Source organism: Crocuta crocuta, unplaced genomic scaffold (genome assembly GCF_008692635.1).
Source record: "Crocuta crocuta isolate KB4526 unplaced genomic scaffold, BGI_CrCroc_1.0 scaffold64, whole genome shotgun sequence".
In the NCBI taxonomy this organism is placed as follows: domain Eukaryota; kingdom Metazoa; phylum Chordata; class Mammalia; order Carnivora; family Hyaenidae; genus Crocuta; species Crocuta crocuta.
This window is the reverse complement of record NW_027530640.1, coordinates 10,446,182-10,467,764: the sequence shown is the minus strand read 5'-3', so window position 1 is coordinate 10,467,764 and position 21,583 is coordinate 10,446,182. Positions and strand designations below refer to the sequence as shown.

Below are 21,583 nucleotides of genomic sequence, written 5' to 3'. Positions count from 1 at the left end.
CAGCGGAAAACTGCTGTGCTTGACAAAAATGTTGTCAAGGAGGACAGAAAAGCAAATTTCCTTGATTAGGAAGGTCAAATAAATTTGTCTTGAGCAGATGTGAAAGACACCATCCTGAGGACTCCTAAAAATCATAAAGGAATGAGCTTTTAGCCTTAAGGGCCAGAAGCCATTTGCAATATGGGCAGAATATATCCATCCCTTCTGGTATGAAATGTCCCAGGTTAGAGGGACCCAGGATATCCATGTTATAGGTGTAGAAGATTTAGCACAGTCCTGGCACACACCTGACACCAAGATGATAACTATTATGATCATATTCTCCTTTGGACAACTTGGAAACATTCAGACACTGGATTTATAGCCTACGTTACTAGGAATCCACACAATTCCTAATCAATGTAAAAAAAACTCTTAACAGCTAAGCAGTTATACTATAATTTCTTCTAAATTAATAATTTCACTTTTTATTCTAAAAAATATAAGTGAAAAAAGGGACAAATTTGGTCGTACTTACCAGCAGGACAAAGAACACAAAAAAGATGAAAGTGATGAAGTAAATGGGTCCCAAGATACGATTGGCTTGCTGAATACCAGCAAAATTAAAATCTCCAAGAACAATTCGAAATTGTGCAAATCTTTGATGGGAAGAAAGGAAAACATATCCCTTCATAAATACATCACAATTGAAGGAGGTTACCCATGTGTCCAGGAAAGTATCTAGCTGCATACCACATAGGTTCTCTGGCTCTAGTTTACGTTAACATAGAGCTCTATAAAACTAAGTATGGAATGTTCCCTTGATGGCAAGACAAAGTATTTCAATAGGTGAGCAGTGATTCAGGAAATGATGGGCTTCCACTTACTGAATGTTCACCTACAAGATTGGAACCATGAGATACTTGCTTACCAACTGGTCTTGACAATGGCCTTGTTAGCCTGTCCTGTGCCCTTCAAAAATGACAATACCTGACCTTGTCCAGTAAGTGATTTTCAACTTGTACCGAGACCTAAGAATGCTAAAATTTCTAATATCAACAATATGTTTAATTTGTATGCTTCTTCTGCTAAAATAAGATGCCAACAATTTGTCACTTGCTGAGCTTCAAATACTCATGATAATCGTCCTCAAACATCACCTTGAGGTTTATTTTCTTCTCTTCAATAACTACAAATCTTGGATTTGATGTAAGATAATGTCTAAAATACTACAGATCTTCATTTTATTAATTTTAAAGGTGGAAAATTAAGGCTTTGAGGACAGTAGTAGCAGAGGTAGAATTAGGATTACTCAACCTGATGTCATATTTTCTCATCATTGATTTGCAATGGCATTGCCAGACACACAGGTATACATATATAAGTCATGCAGATGAATTCTTTATTTTTTTAAAGTTGAGAATTGTTTAATTTCATCCGTACTCATACATTAAACAATTTAAAAAGTATTTGAATCTTTCTTTACAAACTAAAATTGTTCTCTTGGAAATAATGACCTTTCTAGCTATAATACAAACATGAAGCAATCTTCAGAAGCAAGTTAGAATTTTTCATAAATGGTGATAAAGGTAGTTAAGGGTTGTTGCCTGGGTTCTTCATTATACTAGTCAATTAAATTTCAGCATTACTTTAATTAATTAATGTTAATAGAGTCCATCTGTCTCAGAAATATCTATGATATCAGATTTAACCTAAATTCCAAAGTAGGTCAGTAGGTCAGTAGGTTATTAGGTTAGAAAAAGATTTCTTGTAGTTTCCATTTCCTAAACTCAGGTTCCTGAGTTGATCATTTTAAATTAATAAAAGATTATTAATAATTAGATGAAATTACATTTTTTTCTTTGAATTATGTAAACAGTATATAGGAAAATGGTCTTTGTTATTCCTGTTTTGTAACAGTAACTTGTTATTTGATTACTCATATTTTGTTTTCTGGAATGGATAACATGTATTTTATGTTTCTTATATAAAGTCAGGGCTCTAACCTTGGATACTTAGAGGAAAAAGAAAAAGGCAATGCTCCGATTTTTCTGATTATAATAATAATGCATGTTCATGGGAAAAATTTTAGACAGTACTAAAGAAAAAGTTTTTAAAATTAATAAGTTGGTTAGGAATGAAAGTTGATACTTTTGGCTTATTTGGATTTAAGGTTGATATATTTTGATGCCACTGTTACTGTTCTTGGGTGCTTAAGTGAGTTATTTATTTAAGGGGAAGACTGCATGGAATTTTTAATAGTATGTAGGTACTTTGCATGATTGGTTAGTCAGTTAAAAGGAAGAAGGCTTCCTGTTCTTGGTTATTGCTACTTAACATGTAAAGGGAGCATATAGTTATATACAATGAAGGAAGAAAATGTATTCAAAGAAATGGGTTATTTGGACTCCCAGGACTCAAGAGTTACCTGGAATTTCATCCCCAGTACTTAAGACATGATTAAATCATACTTGAAGTAGTTTTTAAGCATTTAATACTGGTTTGTAATGCTCTTGTACACAAAATAGAACAAGAAAAGCTGAATTGGAAGGAGGCCAAAGTTCTGTTTTAGTGTTTCAAACTTGATCTTTTATCCTTGAGTTGGATTTATAGGAGAATAGATAAGCTAAGGGCACCATTTCTTCTCTCCAGAAATTACCTCATTAACTAAAACTTCCATTCACCCTTCTCTCTCAGGAAAGTGACAGAATGCTCTGTACATACAGAGTCCCTGTGCTTTGTAAATAATGTGAACAACAAAAGTCAAACCAAATTGCTGAATGGACATGATCACACAGGAACTGGAGACTTCAAACACAATGTAATTGTCATTTCCCCCCCTTAATTGGAGTTTAGTTTACCTCCTCCTTTCCTCCCAAGCTGAAAGGAACACCATGACTGCTTAGTATACAGGGTTGTGTTGAATGAAAATACTGTTTTGTAGCTTCATGATACCCCTGGTAACTTTCTAGAGTTGTCTCTTATAAATTAAAATAGCTAACAGACTGTTCTATAATAAGATAACATTGTGGTTAATATGACTTCCCAGTCTCTCACATGGAGACATGATTGGGTATTTAGCAATTCCTCAGCATTCTCCAAATATTGCCTCTAGTCGGTGGTCTGTCTTTTGTAACTCAGGTTAGACATATTGGGTCTTCTCATTCTAGCCTTCATATCTCATACTTTCTCCGCCCACTTTTTGTATCTCTGGGCCTCATTTTCAATAATTTTTTGCTGGCCTATTTTTCACTTTACTCTTCCTCTCTTCATCTTTTATTTGCTCTCAAACTTGTCAACTAGGTTTTAATCTCAGTTACTGTAATTTACAGTTCTAGAATTCTATTTTTGATACTCTTTCAAATATGTACTTTTTATGCTGTACTGTTCTCTAAAGTTATTTTCTGGCTTGTGTTTTATTTCTCTAAATATAGTAAGTATTGCGTGATTATTCCAGTATCTGAAGTGTATTGTATGATGTATCTGCTGGCTCTTGCTTTTTCCCCCATCTGTACCAGGTTACTTTTCACTACAGGCAGTAAGTTATGTTTGAAAAATTGCTTATAGAAGTAATTTGAGGCTTAGGATGAGTATACCTTTCTCCAGAGTGGTTTTTTGTTTGTGGGTGCACATGCACACAGGCATTCTAGCCCGGGGCCATCTTAATCCAAGTTCAAGACATGAAGTTCCCTGAATACCTAGGTGAGCATGACAGACTGATTTACCTTTAACATGAGGCTTGAGAAGTTACCAGACAATCCCTACTCACCAATCCTGCCCTGTCACTCTCCTACAAGCCCTGGACTTTGCCCTCAGTCTCCTTCTCCCTGAGAGTTGACTAGAAACACAGTTCCTTAACTATTTCTTCTGGATCATCAAAAATGCCTTGATGGTGTAGGGTTTGGGGAAGGTGATGGAGTAACAAGTACTAGGAATATGTCTCCCCACCTAGACAACAATCACATAGGCAGAATATGTCTGATGTAACTATTTTAGAGCTCTGGAGTCTATTTAAGGCTTGCAACTTCCGGGGGAAGTCTTAGCCAACTTTGGTCAGTTGCAGCTTTTAGTTTGTCAGAAGCTACCCCATCTCCCACACCACCCCCCACTCCCCAGCCCATGGCAGGTAGCCATGCTTTTCTGGAAGAGCTTGTATGCAACCTGTGGGAGCCAGGGTAGACAATCAGGACCCTGTTCTCCAAACATCAGGACTCTGTGTTTGGAATGCTGATTGTTCCTTCCGATCACAGGGGTGCAGGCAGAGATGGGCAAAGTCCCCTGTCTGTCTCAAGTCCTCAAGCCTCTTGCTGAAGCCATATCCTTGGGATTATAGGGCTGGCACCCTCTCTTTCCCCTTCATTTCCTTCTTTTTCCCCTTTTGGGAGCCAGGCATTAAAGACATTCAAAAGCAACTGCATATACAGAGGAAATTATAAAGTCACCATGCATGCCCATGGAAAGGTGCAGGCTCAGAAAAGGCCAGAGAAGACCTTTACACCTCAGGCTGGTTCTCAACACAGAGACAGTATACAATAAACAACAACAACAACAAACCCAAAACAGGGAACCCATTTCCAGGGTTATCACATTATTTCATTCAAATATTTATTTTCAACAAAAACAAGAAAAGGCAGGACATAAAAGAAGCAGGGAAGTGTGACCCAATCAAAGGAAGAAAATTCACCAACAGAAACTATTCCTGAGAAAGACCAGGTGGCAAACCTACTAGACAAAGACTTTAAAACAACTATCTTAACAATGCTCAAAGAACTAAAAGACATGGAGAAAGTTAAGAAAATTATTTATCTCTACAAAGAGACAGAAAACCTCAAAGAAACCAGGAAGAAATCATAGAGCTGAAAAATACAATAATTGAAAGTTCACTGGAGGAATTAAGAGGCAGATTTGAGCAGGCAGAAGAAAAAACAATCAGTGAGCCTGATAATAAGATGGTTGAAACGACAAGTCTGAGGAATAGAAAGACAAAGGATTGAATAAAAGTGAACAGAGCTGACACCATCAAGACACCAACATAAAAACATGAAAGGATGCACTATATCACTAACCATTAGGGAAATGCAAAGCACAACCACAATGAGAGATTAGTTCACACCCATTAGGATGGCTACCATTAAAAAAGAAAAAGAAAAAGAAAAAAGCAGTCGAGAAAATAACAAGTGTTAACGAGGATGTGGGAAAACTGAAACCCTTGTGCACTGTTGGTGGGAATGTAAATGGTGCAGCCACTGTAGAAAGCAGCATGGCATTTCCTCACAAAAATTCAGAATAGATTCACCATATGACCTAGCAATTCCACCTCTGTTGTATATGAAAAAGAATTGAAAGCAGTCTTGATGAGATATTTATACACCCGTGTTCATAGCGGGATGACTCACATCATCTAAGACTTAGAAGAAGTCAAGATCCATCAAGAGATTAGTGGATAATCAAAATGTGGTTTAGGGGTGCCTGAGTGGCTCAGTCTCTTAACTGTCTGACTTTGGGTTGGGTCATGGTCTCGTGGTTCATGAGTTTGAGCCCCATAGTGGGCTCTGTGCTGACAGCTAGGGGCCTGGGGCCTGCTTGGAATTTTGTGTCCTCCTCTAATTCTGCCTCTCCCCTGCTTATCTTCTGTCTTTGTCTCAAAAACAAATAAACAGTAATTTTTTTTTGAAAAATGTGTTTTATACATAGAATGGAATATTAGTCTTAAAAAGGGAGGAAATTCTGACATACTGCACAACATTGATGAGTCTTGAAGACATACTAAGTGAAATCTGTCACAAAAGACAAATACTGTGTGATCCACCAAGTACCTACAGTTATCAAAATCATAGAGACAAAAAGTAGAATGGTGGTTGCCAAGGGCTGGAGGAGAGAGGAAGTGGAGAATTCTTGATTAATGAACATAGTTTCGGTTTTAAAAGATGAAAAGAGTTCTGAAGATGGATGGTGCTGATAGTTGCACAATATGAATATATTTAATCTCATTGAACTGTATACTTAGAAATGGTTAAGATGGTAAATTTTATGTATGTATTACCACACACACACACAAATCCTTATCAGCTTAACAGAACCGCCTTCAGGGCAAAAGAAGCTTTGGATGCTGCGCTTACTTCCCTGGGTTCTTGGCTTTTGATTTTGGTCCACTTATTACTCACTTTTTAGTTAGTTCTTCAATGCTATCTGTATGTCATCTAGCTTTTTAAATTGTCCTGAAGAGGAGGTTGATCTCAGTAACCTAGCACTTCAGTAACAAAAGCAGAAGTGTCTTCATTAATGCATTCTAAGGTTGTCTACCTCTTTATGCTTTGTGCCTTATACTTCTTTTCTTTCCCACTCTCTAAGGTAAGACCAATTTCCAAATTCTGTAAATTACATTATAATTGATGTCCAGTACTACTAAGTTTTATTATTAAGTAACACTTGAATTAAGATCCTAGGAAAGGACCAAGAAGTTGTTGGAAGTGCAAACCTAATTCACTCAAGAGAAAGCTAACCAGACGTCTCAAATTATAGGCTATTTGACATTGGGAGGGATCATTGGGAGTAACAATCCAGTTCCTTTATTTGCAGATAAAGAAATAAAGGTCTAGAAAAGTTGAATAGCTAAGTAGCAGAATCGGACAGTAGAATTATATCCTCTTGATTCCTAGTTCATTCTTCTTTCCACTACTGATTAATGAAATTTCAGACAGTTGCCACTTCAAATATTTCCATGTGGATGGTAAAAAGAAAGCAATCTTGTTCATTTCTTTAGATCAAAGTTTCCCCCAAATCAAGTAAAAGGGCATGGAAAAATAAGTTTGGAGAATTCTTAACTAAAGTTAAAGTTATTACAGTTTTTCTTAGAGCCATCTGTTAATATTCACTATAAATTTCCAAAAAAGTGATGCAAAGTTTCCCAAACTTAGTTAAATATGAAGCCATTTCCTCCCAATAATCAAAAATTATATTTTGAGAATTGATATTTTAGACTATTATAATTTTCTTACGCACACAAAACTTGTTTTACATACCCAGAAAGGAGAGTAATTGTATTTAAATTGTTCTTAACTTTAAAAAAAAAAAGTCTGAAAACTTTGCTAAGGATTCTACTTGATCAGTTCTATAAGTTTGTTCCCTGCTAATTGCTTTATTTGTATAAAAATATTTTTAAAACACAGCTTTGTCAGATCGGCAAAGGATAATCAGGTCAACATCAATAAAAGGATTCTAAAGATGGACCCCTTAAAGGAAAACATTTAAGCTTTCTTTTCCCCAGAGAATAAATTATTACAGAGACACACAGGCCAATTTCTGTTACACTTGGTAAAATTTTCACTCCCAATGAAAAATGAAAAAGTATCTTTCTAATGTGACCTTGTAACATTTAAAATATGGACTGCACCATTCATTTGGATCTTCTGATGCTAAACACTACCTTGAGTGTGACAGGTATTTTGCCATCAATGAAAATATAAAACCAAGTTTAAATTTATTAAAATGTATGTTACTACTTATCATAGGCCTTTCCATGATTTTTTTTCTTATAAACTAGTAAATATAATTACATTTATGCTAACAGCTTACATGGCATTTTGAAAAGTGGAAAAGTCGTCAACTTGTGATCCAAAAACAAGAAATCCTAACTGAGCATAAGCAAAGAATATTATAAAAAACATGATGGCAAATCCTACTATGTCTTTGAGACAGCGGGACAAGGTTGATGACAGCTGAGACATTGTCTTATTAAAGCTTATGAATTTGAATATCTGAAAAAGAACAAAGTTAATTGAAATAGAAGACTATTCAACATTACAATTACTTAGAGTAAGTTAAATTAATTTCAGGAAAAAAACTGATTCAAATTAAAGAAAGTACTTAATGATAGGAGTGCTTGAGGATTAGCCACAATCATTCCAAGGCCAAACTACTTTTAAAACTACTTTATAGTTAAGAAAATCCTTTTGTTTTTTCATAACTTTGTAGCTTCAGCTCCCATTTTGCTAATATAATAAAAGATCTATCTAATCTGCTGTACTTAATATAATAAAATATAAATACCTTTATCCATGCAAAAAAGATGGTAATAGCAATTACATTGTTGTAATAAATGTACCAGTATGCAAGAAAATAGAAGTCTGAATATTTTTCAGTATTTTGTAACAGTTCTCCAAGTAAGAGAAAAATTTGTATATTACAGTATATGTTGAAGGAAACAGCCACAAAACACAACTAAAGGGAAAATAAGAAAGGTTAAATTAGGGATGGTTTCTACCTCTATATCTCTTGCAGCCTATGAGCAAAGGAACAAGTTCATCAAAAATTTAATAAACATGGAGAAATAAGACATAGGCTTTTACATGAATGAAAGTAAACCTCAACTTCTAGAAGTTTGAAATTACATAATGATCACAAAAGTAGAAAAATACTAATCACCTGACCATTCTAAACTATCTGCCTGTTTCTTTGAGTTATAAGGCACAAATGTATAAAATGATTATATAATTCTGACTAGGCTGCGTTTTTGCTCCATGTAACTATGTGATACCAAGAAATTTATTTTTATTTATTTACTTAGTGTTTATTATTCCAGTATAGTTAACATATAGTGTTATGTTAGTTTCAGGTGTACAATTATAGTAGCTCAACACTTCCATACACATGATATGTAAAAGTTTAGTATTTTCTACCACGTAATACTAAAACAAATATTTTACAGTAACACAAAAATAAGCCTTTTGATAGCCCTGTGACAACTCTTCTAGAAGAGGAGTTCAGAACCAGATTATCTCAAGTATCACCGTTTTAGAACTGTCATGAAAATCTTCCTTTGACCCTTTGCCCGAATTCTCAGAGAGTTAAAACATTCAATGTCATGCTGTACATTAAATTTTATCGGGGATAGCAGAGAAGTAGGTGGCTCATTTTCTGACTCTGAGACATTGGTAATCTGGTTTTGGGAAACAAGACTTATCTCCTGGATTGGCCATAACTAGAGGTCAATAAAGGTGAAAGATCACATTGTGTAAGCCAGAAATATTTGTTCCGTGTTCCTAAGACCAAGTGCTTACCATTTGTCCCGCCCTGCCTACGGCTCTATGTTTATTTTAATACGTTCCAGTGATAAGAACTGACTGTTTTTGGAATTTCTTTCAGAGGCTAGCTCCCCTGTCCTGGTGTTCTCTGTGCTCACAGCTACTCTCTGGCTGCTCACTTCCTCCCCACCTCCCCCCTTCCAAGATCTGCCTAGGCTTGATTTTGCATATTCTTTCAAAATTCAGCATGAGGAGGAAAGCATATTGAGGCAATATAGAAGAGTACATTTCCAAAAATAACCATGATTTTCAACATGAGGCCATATAAGAAACACATTTTTGAGTGGGGTGAGGGAGACCTATTGTGCACATTAAATCATAATACCTGTAGAATCACCTATTCTTCTAAGTTTATGCTGGTCCTAAATCAGGAAAAAAAGAGACTTCATCTTTTTGGTGGCACACCATAAGTATGCACTATGATAGGTCCTGTTATGATTGATACTTGAAGCTTTTAAAGGAAGTCCCAGATGAATAGAAAACTTCTTTCCTTGGTACATTCAGATGTGATTCCCTTGAATGATACATGTGAATATATACTTACCACCAAAAGTAGTAATTCTAGCCAGTTCCAAACACTTTTGAAATAGGCAGACTTAAATTCTCTTATTTTTTGGGCTTCTTGTGTTGTGAAGACAATAAGAAAAATACAAAATGTGATTTCACAGGAAGCAATAATATAATCATAGTAGCTAACATATCTGAGGAGCTTCACAGAGTAAAACTGCCATGAAGTAATGATTCCTCCAGTTGCAGGGAATTCTGCCACCAATCTGTAAAATTAGGTTAGTGGAAGTCACTGTCCATTTATTTCAAGCATTTGTATTTCAGAACCTAACTCAATGCGAAGTTTCTAATCAGTGATGATGTGTACTTTAATAATCAGTTATTTTGTACAAAATATGTTTTCTTGGGCTCGTGTGTTCAACTTAAATTCTAGTGGATTTGCTTATTTTTTAAAAATATTTATTTTTGAGAGAGAGAATGTGTGAGCAGGGGAGGGGAAGAGAGGGGGGGACATAGGATCCAAAGTGGGCTCTGTGCTGACAGCAGACAGCAGACAGCCTGAGGTGGGGCTTGAGTTCACAAGCCAGAAGATCATGACCTGAGCTGAAGTCAGACACTTAACCAACTGAGCCACCCAGGTGCCCGGGATTTACTTATTTTTTAATAGTTCCTCTTTTTTGTACTCAATATTCATAGCGGTCAAAGACCAACGTGGTGGAGAAAGTAAGATGTGATTTCAGGCAGATGTTCTTTTATTTTGTGCTTAGATTGTCTGGTTATAACTGGGAATACTATTTTATCTCCACAGGACAATGAGATGATGTTCAAGAAAATGGTATATGGCTAGTTACTGTTATTAGTCAGGACTCCCCCCCAAATGCATAATTCTTGAATATTTCACAGAAGGAAAATACACTCTCCCCCTTTAGATTAGCAGAGACACATCTTCTAAATGTCAAGATTATATATTTTCCTTAAAACAAACGTTTTCTGTTTGCTTTAGGCCCAGGATGTTGGATACAGGGATCTATATGCAAATAGAAGTATAAAAATTAATTCCTACACTAAATAAAAAGATTTTGAGGTTTTTCATGTATTTCTAGTGTTCTCTACAACTTCAGATAGTTAAGAATTGGCAGTAATTTAAGGAACCAGTATCTCTATCACGATGTACTTAGTCCTACTTAGGGATTATTAGCAAATATTATTCGTACTGGAATAAGGTGCTGCCAAAACTGTTTCACCTTGCACATAGTAGGGGCGCAGCATTGAATAAGTGAGTTAAGTGAAAGAAACCCAATATTTTGATCTGAAGTGTACATTAATAAGGTAAAAAAAGGAACTGTGTTGTTTCATTTGCCAGATACATTTACAAAAAGGAAAGTAAATGAATGAGATCCTGACTTAAGTAATGTGCTCCCATATAACTAGAACCATCTGCTGGTTTCTNGTATGTGATCTATCTTGGAGAATGTGCCATGCGCACTTGAGAAGAAAGTAAATTCCCTGGCCTCGGGATGTAAAGTTCTAAATATATCCATCAGATCCATCTGGTCCAATGTGTCTTTCAAGTCCGTTATTTCTTTAGTGATTTTCTGTCTGGTTGACCAGTAACATTTTATTTTTAATGTTTATATATTTTGGAGAGAGAGCAGAGCTGGCGAGGGGCAGAGAGAGAGAGAGAGAGAGAGAGAGAGAGAGACAAACAGAAGATCCAAAGCCGGCTCTGTGCTGACAGCAGAGAGCCCTATGTGGGGCTCAAACTCACAAACCATGAGATCATGACCTGAGCGGAAGTCTGATGCTTAACCAACTGGGCCAACCAGGCGGAGCTAAAAATTAACATGTTAAAAGGTAATACAGAATAAGCATAAAACCCAGAGACTGGAAATCTGGACTTAGTTTAGTGTAACAAGGAGTTCTTTGTATGATTTTAGGCTAGTTATTCCAATGTCTCTCCACTTATTTAAGGCATACAAATGATTTGTCCTCTTTACCCTGATCAGGACTATTGGAAAGAATGATTAATGCTGGTAAAAGCTCTGATTTTCTGAAAAAAGAAAAAAAACTATAAAATAAGTGTGTAATATCCATTGCTACTTAAGAGAATTCATTTATTTTATTCACTTTTACAGGGTTTATTCTAATTTATTTTTAAATTATTTTTTAAAGTTTATTTTTATTTCTGAGAGAGAGAGAGAGACAGAGAGCAAGAGAGAGAGGGGGCGGGAGGGGCAGAGAGAGAGGGAGAGAGAATCCTAAGCGGGCTTTGCACTATCAGCCTGAACTCAAGGTGCTATCAGTGCAGAACCCGATGCAGGATCCAATCTCACGAACCATGAAATCATGACCTGAGCTGAGATCAAGAGTCAGAGGCTTAACCAACTGAGCTACTCAGGCACCCCCATTTACAGATTTTAAAGGGCCATGGCTGTGTTTAATTGTTGCTGTTGCACAAGGGCAAAATCCTGTGATCAGACACCAACTCCATATTTCATTCAGAGTAAAAATATAAGACTCATGAGAGAAAAGTGGCTCACTGAGATTTTAGTGGACACTACTATTTGCTTGTCTAGCAGTCATTATCCCACTCCTCCTTCCTACAGAACCCCAACCGTATCAGGCATCCACCATTCCCAGATCACTCAGAAAGCGGATTCAATCCCCAGGCAGATCCAATCAGGGTAATCCTATTTCCTTTGCCAGTGTTTGGTTCTAGAACACAGGCCTAAAGCCAATTAGCATGGTCCAGGTTAGGCAAATGACCTAAGGTCATCAGACTAATGGAGAGAATTTTTTCTCTTTGGATAGTTTTGTCCCTTGCCACTACCTCTTCCTTCTCTTTCTCCTCCTCCTCTTCCTCCTGTGGGAATGTCTCTCATCATCCTCCTGGGTCTAAGTTAGCCCACGAGTATATGTCCTTATCATGCAACGGCAGAAATGCAAGAGAGCAAGTTTTTTTTTTGTTTTTGTTTTTTTTTTTACAAATAGTTTATTGTCAAATTAGTTTCCACATAACACTCAGTGCTCATCCCCAAAGTGCCCTCCTCCATGCCCATCCCCCCCTCCCCCCCACATCCATCAGTCCTCAGTATTTGTCAGCATTCAAGAGTCTCTCATGGTTTGCCTCTCTCCCTTTCTCCCACCATTTCCCCCCTTCTTCTCCCCCTTGTTCCTCCGTCAAGTTCCTCCTAATCCTCCTATACATGCAAACATATGATATTTGTCCTTCTGTGCCTGACTTATTTCGCTCAGCATAACATCCTCAAGGTCCATCCATGTTGCTACACATGGCCAGATTTCATTGTTGCAAGAGAGCAAGTTTTAATGTGCAAACTTATTTCAAACTTCTGCTTGTATCCTAGCTGCTCCCATTCCATTGTCCAAACCAAGTCACAAGGCTGAGTCCAGTGTTAGGCGCCAGGGAAGGTGCATCCTGCCCTGAGTGACAGGGCGCTGCTAGGTTACATGGCAAAGATGTGAAAAACTGGGGCCATTTTTGCAAGTCAACACAGGCTCTAATAATTTCTAGGACACTAGCTACTGGTATATATTGTTTGAAATTCAAATTCTTCATTCTTGAGACAAAAATCAATAACTTAATAAAGAAGCTCATTCTGAAAGGAAATCACCAGATCTGAATGATCTGATTTAGAGGAAGAAATCAAGACTAAATGTTAGATCTGTGCAACTGTAGAATGACAAGAAATAAGACTATGTATCCTTAATATAAAACTGACATATTGTATGTCATTCTCCATGTTCTTGAATATCTTCCAAAACAATGAAACAATGAATCTGATGTTGTTTTAGCATATTTTTCATTATTGGCATACTATATTTATTTTGAAGCCTATGATTTTAATCTCAGTACAAACACACACAAACTGGAAACCCTAACAAGGGCTCTGGATGCTTTTTGTTTTATTAATTAAAAAATTTATTTCATATTTAAAAAATTTTTTTTAACGTTTATTTATTTTTGAGAGACAGAGAGACACACACACAGAGTGCGAGTGGAGGAGGGACAGAGAAAGAGAGGGAGACACAGAATCTGAAGCAGGCTCCAGGCCCTGAGCTGTCAGCACAGAGCCCGATGTGGGCCCCGAACTCAAAAACCATGAGATCATGACCTGAGCAAAAGTCGACGCTTAACTGACTGAGCCGGTTTTAAATGGGCTCCGTGCCCACTATAGGGCCTGAACTCAATACCCTGAGATCAAGAATCTCATACGTCACTGCCTGAGCCAGCCAGGGGCCCCTCTGGAGGCTTTTAAAATTCAATATACTAATAAAGAGATTTTGAGTCACTTACCTGATGATGCAAAACAGATTAACGTTAGCATTGTATAACGAAAAATCAATGAAAATAACTCTAGTCCCTCTTGTGATCCAGCTGTTGAGTCGAAGGTTAATAAATTTGTTTTTTGTTTCAGATTTTGATTTTGATAAAGTGAAAATAAATCCCCCATTTTGGTAAACACCAACAAATCCCCAGTGCCAAGGGGAGCTAGTATTAGGAGTAGAATACTTCCATCTGTTAGGTATAAAAAGAAATGGAGAGATGAGAAAGCCTGACTGAGATATATTCTAAGAATTTAAGTTAACCTTTAAAAAAAAAAAGGCAGTATTAAGTTGGTAAGTATTGTAGTAATTTTGAAGCAAGACAATGAGTTAAGGGATAAGATTTAATATATTTTTAAAAGTTTACTTATTTTGAAAGAGTGGGGCAGGGGCAGAGAGAATCTCAAGTAGGCTCTGTGCTGCCAGTGCAGAGCCCGAAACTGGGCTCAAACCCACAAATGGTGAAATCATGACCTGACTTGAAGTTGGATATTTAATCTACTGAGCCACTCGGGTGCCCCAATATTTAATATGTTTTCATTTTTTAGTGCGTTTTGTGGGCAACACACTGGACCAGATCCTATGAGAAAAGGTTTTTTTTTAAAAATCCATCTGTTGCCTCAGGGAACTTAAAATCTAGAATACAGTGGCTGATTTCTTTCTTTTTTTTTTTTTTTAATTTTTTAAATGTTTTTTATTTATTTCTAGGAGAGAGAGAGAGACAGCGTGAGCAGGGGAGGGTCAGAGAGAGAGGGAGTCACAGACTCTGAAACAGGCTCCAGGCTCTGAGCTGGCTGTCAGCACAGAGCCCAATGTGGGGCTCGAACCCCTGAACTGTGAGATCATGACCTGAGCTGAAGGCAGACGCTCAACCGACTGAGCCACCCAGGCGCCCCAGGTCATATACCTTTATAAAAGTCAATCAAGAAGGGCTTTGTTACAATGTCTATATTGTTATAATGAAAGTTCATAAACCAGAGTAAAACGTGGATACCTAAATTGTTTCCATCCTTCCTTTTTTTCTTTTAATGTTTTATTTATTTCTGAGAGAGAGAGAGAGACAGCGTGAGCAGGAGAGGGTCAGAGAGAGAGGCAGATACAGAATCTGAAGCAGGCTCCAGGCTCTGAGCTAGCTGTCAGTACAGAGCCTGACGCGGGGCTCGAACCCACCAACCGTGAGATCATGACCTGAGCCAAAGTCAGATGCTTAACCAACTGAGCCACGCAGGCACCCCCATCCTTCCTACTTTTAACTTAATTATGAGATATCAAAAAATAAAGTCTTGACTCCTCATTTCAGTCCCTGTTCAGTCTCTGCAAACAGAGTTGAATGATTATTTGAAGATGCACTGCTTAACTCGTGTTCTATTAATAATACTGTGCTTATTTTCGGGAGGAGGGAAAAGAGATAATACTAAGAAAAAAACATACCAACCTTCTCCTACTTCCAATTTTTTATGATGTTTTAAATTAGTGAATGTTACATTTTAGATGGACAGCCACAAATTGATTCTTAATTTGGTTGTTAGGGAATGATAAGTATTATGAACCCAAATCTGTAGTGTTAATTTTGGTATTTAAATTATTTGCAGTTGTTATGAGAATTTGGAATATTAGAATACCTAACAGATTAGTTTTCAGATTCCAATTTAAAATGTGCAATTGAGTAATTGATTTATTTTGTACTTTTTCATTGAAAGAGATGTATAGTACTGTAACATTTAAGAGAATGTGTCATCATACTTATGAGTTTACTAGATTTATGAGAATTATACATTGTTATCCTATAGTATAACCAAAGACTTACACAAAGAAAAAACAAATCAACAAAACCCACAATGCAATGATTAATCTTGGGGCTACAGGAGAGGTTGATGAACAAAAGAAAATTTAATCATTGTTCATATCTATAATGTAAACATTGGCTCCTGATTAACAAAAACTATGATCTAACTACAGGCTAAGAAAAATATGTGTTGTGGAAGGGGACATATGACAGACACCTTTCATGACAGAGATAGTAGGTACGTAAAACTGTAAAATCAAGTAATAGCAGTATAAAATGCATTATTTAGAAATAGGAAGTACAGGGGTACCTGGGTGGCTTAGTTGGTTAAGTGTCTGGCTCTTGATTTCAGCTCAGGTCATGATCTTGTGGTTCGTGAGTTCAAGTCCCATATTGGGCTCTATGCTGAAAGCATGAAGCCTGTTGGGGATTCTCTGTCTCCCTCTCTCTGTCCTTCCCTCATTAGTGCTCCCTCTCAAAATAAATAAACTTAAAAGAAATAGGAAGTATATACCAAAAGAAACAACTAAAAGAGCTAAAAGGGGCTGCTTCTGAAGAGCTGTGAGTAGGAAAAGATGGATCTTTGTATTTGTAACATTTGATAAATATTAAAAAACTTGTTCTCTGCCCCCTATGATTTTCATAGGATCCTAAAAGTAATGATACCAGAAGCTTCTGTATTAAGGGAAGGAAATGTCAGTGGCTTTGGGTTTCATGTTTTCAGTACAGACAGGAGTGTACACCTGCATTAGCCTCAGCCAATTTGGAGAACACTGCTAGAAGAGCTTTAGGAAGGCATCATCCGATGCAGTGCCTCCACAGCGTAACTGCTCCTTTTCAGCCTTGGCAATAACGCAAGTCATCGCTGAAGTCAGCCAGAGTGAGAAAGGAGGGAAGCATCGGAGCACACCTAACACACTCCCAGTGGTCTCAAGAAGCATTTGGGATGGGTCTGAGGTGAGTCTGGTCAGAGATAGAAAAGATGAGTATTGTAAAAGCATCGACAGATGTTTTACCCTGTGTCCGAAATGACTTAGCACTTCATATACCCAAGTTAGAGAAAAAAAGAATATTCTTTTATATCCTTTGGTAACAAAATAACAGGTTCACTTTTACTTTTTTTATTAAAAATTTTTCTTTCTTTCTTTATTTTAAGAGAGAGAACAAGCAGGGAAGGGGCAGAGAGAGAGGGAGAGAGAGAATCCCAAGCAGGCTCCTTTTTCAGTGCGGAGCCTGATGCAGGGCTCAAACTCACAAACTGTGAGACCACCACCTGAACTGAAACCAAGAGTTGGACAGTTCACTGACTGAGCCACCCAAGTGCCCCCACTCTTACATTTCTTAACACTGCTTCTCTGAGTCTTCCTCTGGTTTGATTATTGAAATAGTCTCCTTACCTGCAAGACCTTTGTTGGTATTATTCAGAAAATATACATACTTTCCCAATTTTTTAAAGATGCAATGGTAAGATGAGAGAGAAAACTACATGTAACTACTTACTCAGTTTCCTGTTCAAGGCCAAAATCAGATGTGTCTTCATTGCTAGAAGTGTATTTGTCATAACATTCACTCATCAAAGACTGAAATGATGAATAGATCTTGCATGTGTTGTTGCGGACTTTTAGTTGACGGACTCTGGGCACTCCTAAAAGTATGCTTTCATAGTAGATGCGACTGCTGTTCTTTAAATTATACAACATCTTGTTTGTGTACCATGCGTCCCAGTACAGACCTTCCAAAAGGGGTCCTTCCATAAACTTCATATAGAAAGATAGATGTTATGGGAAAAATATTTTCATGTCAATTGTATAACAGAATCTGCATTCACAATGTTACCTTAAAAGCATGAGTCAGTAATTTTAGGAGTATGAAAATTATTGATCAAGCCGCCATTAACATTAATGGAAATGATGTCGATAAGGATAATGAAGATGGTTAATATTTACTGAGCCCTTATGTAGTAGGCACCGCTCTAGTTCTTTAGAAATACTAACTCCTTTAATTCCATAACCCTTTACCCTTTCTCATATGAGGGGTATATTAACAACTGCCCCCTAAAACATGAGTATCAAAGCCCATAGCCACGTATTCATGGTTGTCATGGCGCTAATTCAGGACATCCCCTGAGTTGTCTTTGTTGCCTTTCCCCACCAACTCCAGCGGTGGTAACTGCTACTCCTGGCTCTGCCCTTCTAAGAGGTCCCAAACCCAGGGTTCAGGTTTTTCTTTTCTGCCTTCATTTTCTTTGCCACTGGCCATGTATACTTCAAGACAGTACAATAAAAAAAAGAAGCAGGGTTATCTCTGCTTCTAGTCTCGGGGAAAATTTCCTCTTTCTTTCATATTTCACCTGGTCTATATCAACGACCTCGAATCATCTGCCCTCATCTCACACTTTCCCTCTCAGGAAGTGACCCTGTCTCCTTCATAGGTTTTAAATTCCTAGCATGACATTCATGATTTGACCTCTTGTTCAGTTTATAGTTTGGCCTTTTCCACCTCATCTTCTATATGCCTATAATGCCAAACAAAGTGCCATATGTAGAATTCCTTATAGCATATACTGTTTCTTCTTCCTAGAATGCCCTGTTACTCATCCTTTAAAACTCAACTGAATTGTCATCACCTCTGGAAAACCTTCCTATCTCTTCCTTATATGCCCTGATGTTTGCGAATTGGGATACCTGAAACTTCTCTTAATTGTTCTTTCCTAATAATGTGAGCATCTTGCTAAGCTAAATGTAATGGGGGAAAAAAAAGTCTATTTCAATGCTGATGAAATGATTCTCTCACATAATTAAAAACACTATAACATTATATTTTACATATGTACTATTTATTTGATTATATACTGTACATTACTGTAATATACACAGTATAGGGCTGTATACCAAAATTACATGTATTTCACTTTATGGGACATTTAAGGAGTTTTTAAAAAGTTCATTTTTTTCAGTAATTTCTTACTCCCATAGTGGGGCTCAAGCCCATAACCCCGAGATCAAGAGTCACCTGCTCTTCTGACTGGGCCAGCCAGATGCCCCTGTTTAAGTATTTTTTAAGACTAATTTTTACTATACACAACCACAGTTTGATGTGGATCCTAACCCCACATGTTTTTCCAACTGCAAAGACAGTGTTAAAAACATATAACTTTTTAAAAATTATAAAAACTCTATTACACTGAGAGCATAGGTTCTCAATATACACTTACTAGCTGGTTAATTCTAAAAGTTTAAAGAAATGATATTGATTTTTACTCATTCCTTCAACAAATACGTCTCCAGTGCCTATTACTTGTGCCATGAGTTTGTTTATGCAATACCATAAGCTACTTCATCCTCAGTCACATGATACCTTACCTTCCAAAAATCAGTTATGCTGCGAATAGATTTAAAGTTGATTCTTTCATCACCAGGCACAGAAGTGTCCAAAAATAGAGATGACATAACTTTGTTTAAGTAATACATATGTGGGTTTACCATGCCAAAAGTCACTAAGGAGAAGAATTTTTGTTTAAAAATTTACGTTTAAAAAATCAGTTTATCAGGTTTAAAAATTAGTTAAATTTTTCCCCCAATTTTGTTTTGAAAATCCAAATTTTTTCTTAATTATAAAAGTAATTTAAAAAATGAAAATGGAAATACACAAAACAGGAAAAACCTTCCTGTCATCCCACTGCTAGAGCTAGGTTTAGCACATATTCTTGAGATTTTTCTATATGCCTACACATTTATAAAGAAAATAAGTTTATTTTTTACCAAAATGAGATCATATTATACATACTCTCCTGCCAGTTAGCTTTCTCTCTATTTTGACAGTAGCAATATAATGGTGAATAGTAAAGCTATGGACTTTGAATTCAAACAGATAATGATTTGAGTCCCATCATAGGGATAATCCTCATAGTTTTGTTATGAGAAGTGAGATAATGCATGTGGAACATTTAAACCATGTTTTGGCACATGGTAAGAATTTTTAAAAATATTAACTAATATTCATTCTCTCTCTAGGAATAGGCGGTTAGGTTTTAGAGAAGGGTATAGACTATGTCATCTTCTTTTTTTGCTAGAAGCCTCTTAGTTTTTACAAGTACCTATCTTCAACATTACTTCATGGCACATAAACCTATGCCATGCTTTAATGTTCCATATTATTTCACTCTATATACCAAAATGTTAAAGAAATCCTCTGTTGATGAAGATTTAAGTTGCTTTCAATTCTTCCTAATTATAAAAATCTTTTTTGACGTCTCTGAATAATGGAACTGTGATCTTTTCATATTTTTGTTCCCCAAATGTTCTGTAATAAGCATTTAAAAGCTAGTCTAAAAAGTCTTAATTTATAAGATTTAGAGTTGTCTTTTTAATCAAGATCTGACCCAAATTCACTCCTACAATACCAATGAGTTAACTAATAAATACTTGCCGGTGTGTAAGCTATGTCACCATGTTATAAGTCTGGCCACTGAGCTTACACCTACTATTTGCTGGGCACTCAAAGGATAAAATGCTCTTTAATATTGATTCAGCCAATGCTCTTGACCCAGTGCAAGCTGAGATGTTTTCCCAGTCTCCTTAAAGATTTGCATTGTTCTATACCTTCTGTGACTCAGCACCTGCATATTTTACCGTTAACTGTGCAATAGGCCAAGGAAAAGAGCAAAGCAGACAAGACTAACTTCGTTGGCCTCATTTGGAGTTTGACCTATGAAACTGAGCTAATGTATCAACATGGCTCTAACAGATATCACGTTAGAATTGCCAACTCAAGGGAATAACTATATTCAAGAAAGAACTGACAACTAAAAGCAATAATTCAATCATGCTATGATAGTTGTTTCATTACATCTGTGACTTAAAGCTATGCCCTTTAAGAAATGGAAATAGTGTAAATCTTAATGAATTTAAGGTAAGTCTAAAATGAGTCAATACTTTTTAAAGATGTCTTAGTAGTCTGAGAACCTATGGTTTATAAATTACATGTTTTATTTTCCACCTCCACATAACTCCTTAGTTCATCTACATCTATACTTACATATACATAGGTTTATTAAAAAAATAAAGTAGAGTGACAACTCCTGAAGTGTGGTTCTAATTTCTACTTCCTTTCTGTAATGCAGGGTAGGTTTCGGAGCCCCTGTGAGACATAAAACAATTTTTTTCCTTACATTATTATGTAATTTACAATGTATATAAATAATGATGATGGAACTGTGTTTTCCACTTTTATTCTGATACACTGCGTGAAGGCAAGCTCCAATTGTTTCTCGTTATTTTTTTATTCTCACCACTTTTATGAAGGAGTAATAATTACTAACATTTCCCATGGGGGTAAGCAGGCAGTCATTTTATGATTGTACACTAATGAATTTTATAACAGGGACATTTCCTCAACAGTCCCGTCTGAAAGTGAAAAATCAAAATACAAAAAAATGAAAGATAAATAAGTAAAAAAAGAAAAAAAAATCCCTCATCTTTATAATCGTTTTCTGTACCGTCTATATTGCTTCTTGGGAAGGCTGGCTTCTGCTGGAGGGATAGTGGACTGAACGACTTTGGGGAAGGCCCTAGCTACGGTATTTGTACAATCAACAGCTCCCAGCTCGAGCCTCATGCAAGGAGCTGGTGCCACATCCCCTCAAGGCTGCAGTTTTCCCGTCTGTGAAATGGGATCCCTGTCCACCCCTTCTCATAGGTGGGCTACAGGTGCTAGAAGTCTTATTTCACTTGAAAAGATATGGAACTACAGAGTTAACTACCAGGGGATGCGTAATTGCCAAATAAGCCCTGCTCCACCACTCCCTAGGATCACCCCTCACCGCCTCTGTGCCACCGTGACGCCTCAGCCATGGCCGACCTGGAAAACGACACCGTTTGACCTC

The 21,583-nt window shown here is 36.8% G+C and overlaps 1 protein-coding gene across 2 annotated transcripts in view; it reads right to left on the bottom strand.

Annotated features, from left to right (window-relative positions):
- PKD2L2 (polycystin 2 like 2, transient receptor potential cation channel) overlaps window positions 1–21,552 on the bottom strand; it is a 40,361-nt gene extending 18,809 nt beyond the window's left edge. The window contains exons 1-9 of one of the 2 annotated variants that reach the window (XM_077768707.1): window positions 21,521–21,552; window positions 20,737–20,838; window positions 19,062–19,195; window positions 17,200–17,456; window positions 13,885–14,106; window positions 9,607–9,835; window positions 8,029–8,199; window positions 7,555–7,736; window positions 518–638 (exon numbers count right to left, since the gene is read on the bottom strand). In XM_077768707.1, coding sequence (XP_077624833.1) covers window positions 518–638; window positions 7,555–7,736; window positions 8,029–8,199; window positions 9,607–9,835; window positions 13,885–14,106; window positions 17,200–17,456; window positions 19,062–19,195; window positions 20,737–20,838; window positions 21,521–21,551 — 1,449 coding nt within the window. In that variant the 5' untranslated portion in view covers window position 21,552. Of the gene's footprint in view, window positions 1–517; window positions 639–7,554; window positions 7,737–8,028; window positions 8,200–9,606; window positions 9,836–13,884; window positions 14,107–17,199; window positions 17,457–19,061; window positions 19,196–20,736; window positions 20,839–21,520 lie in introns of those variants that run through there. The other variant, XM_077768708.1, reaches the window with a different exon arrangement.
- Between the last annotated feature and the right edge of the window lie 31 nt (window positions 21,553–21,583).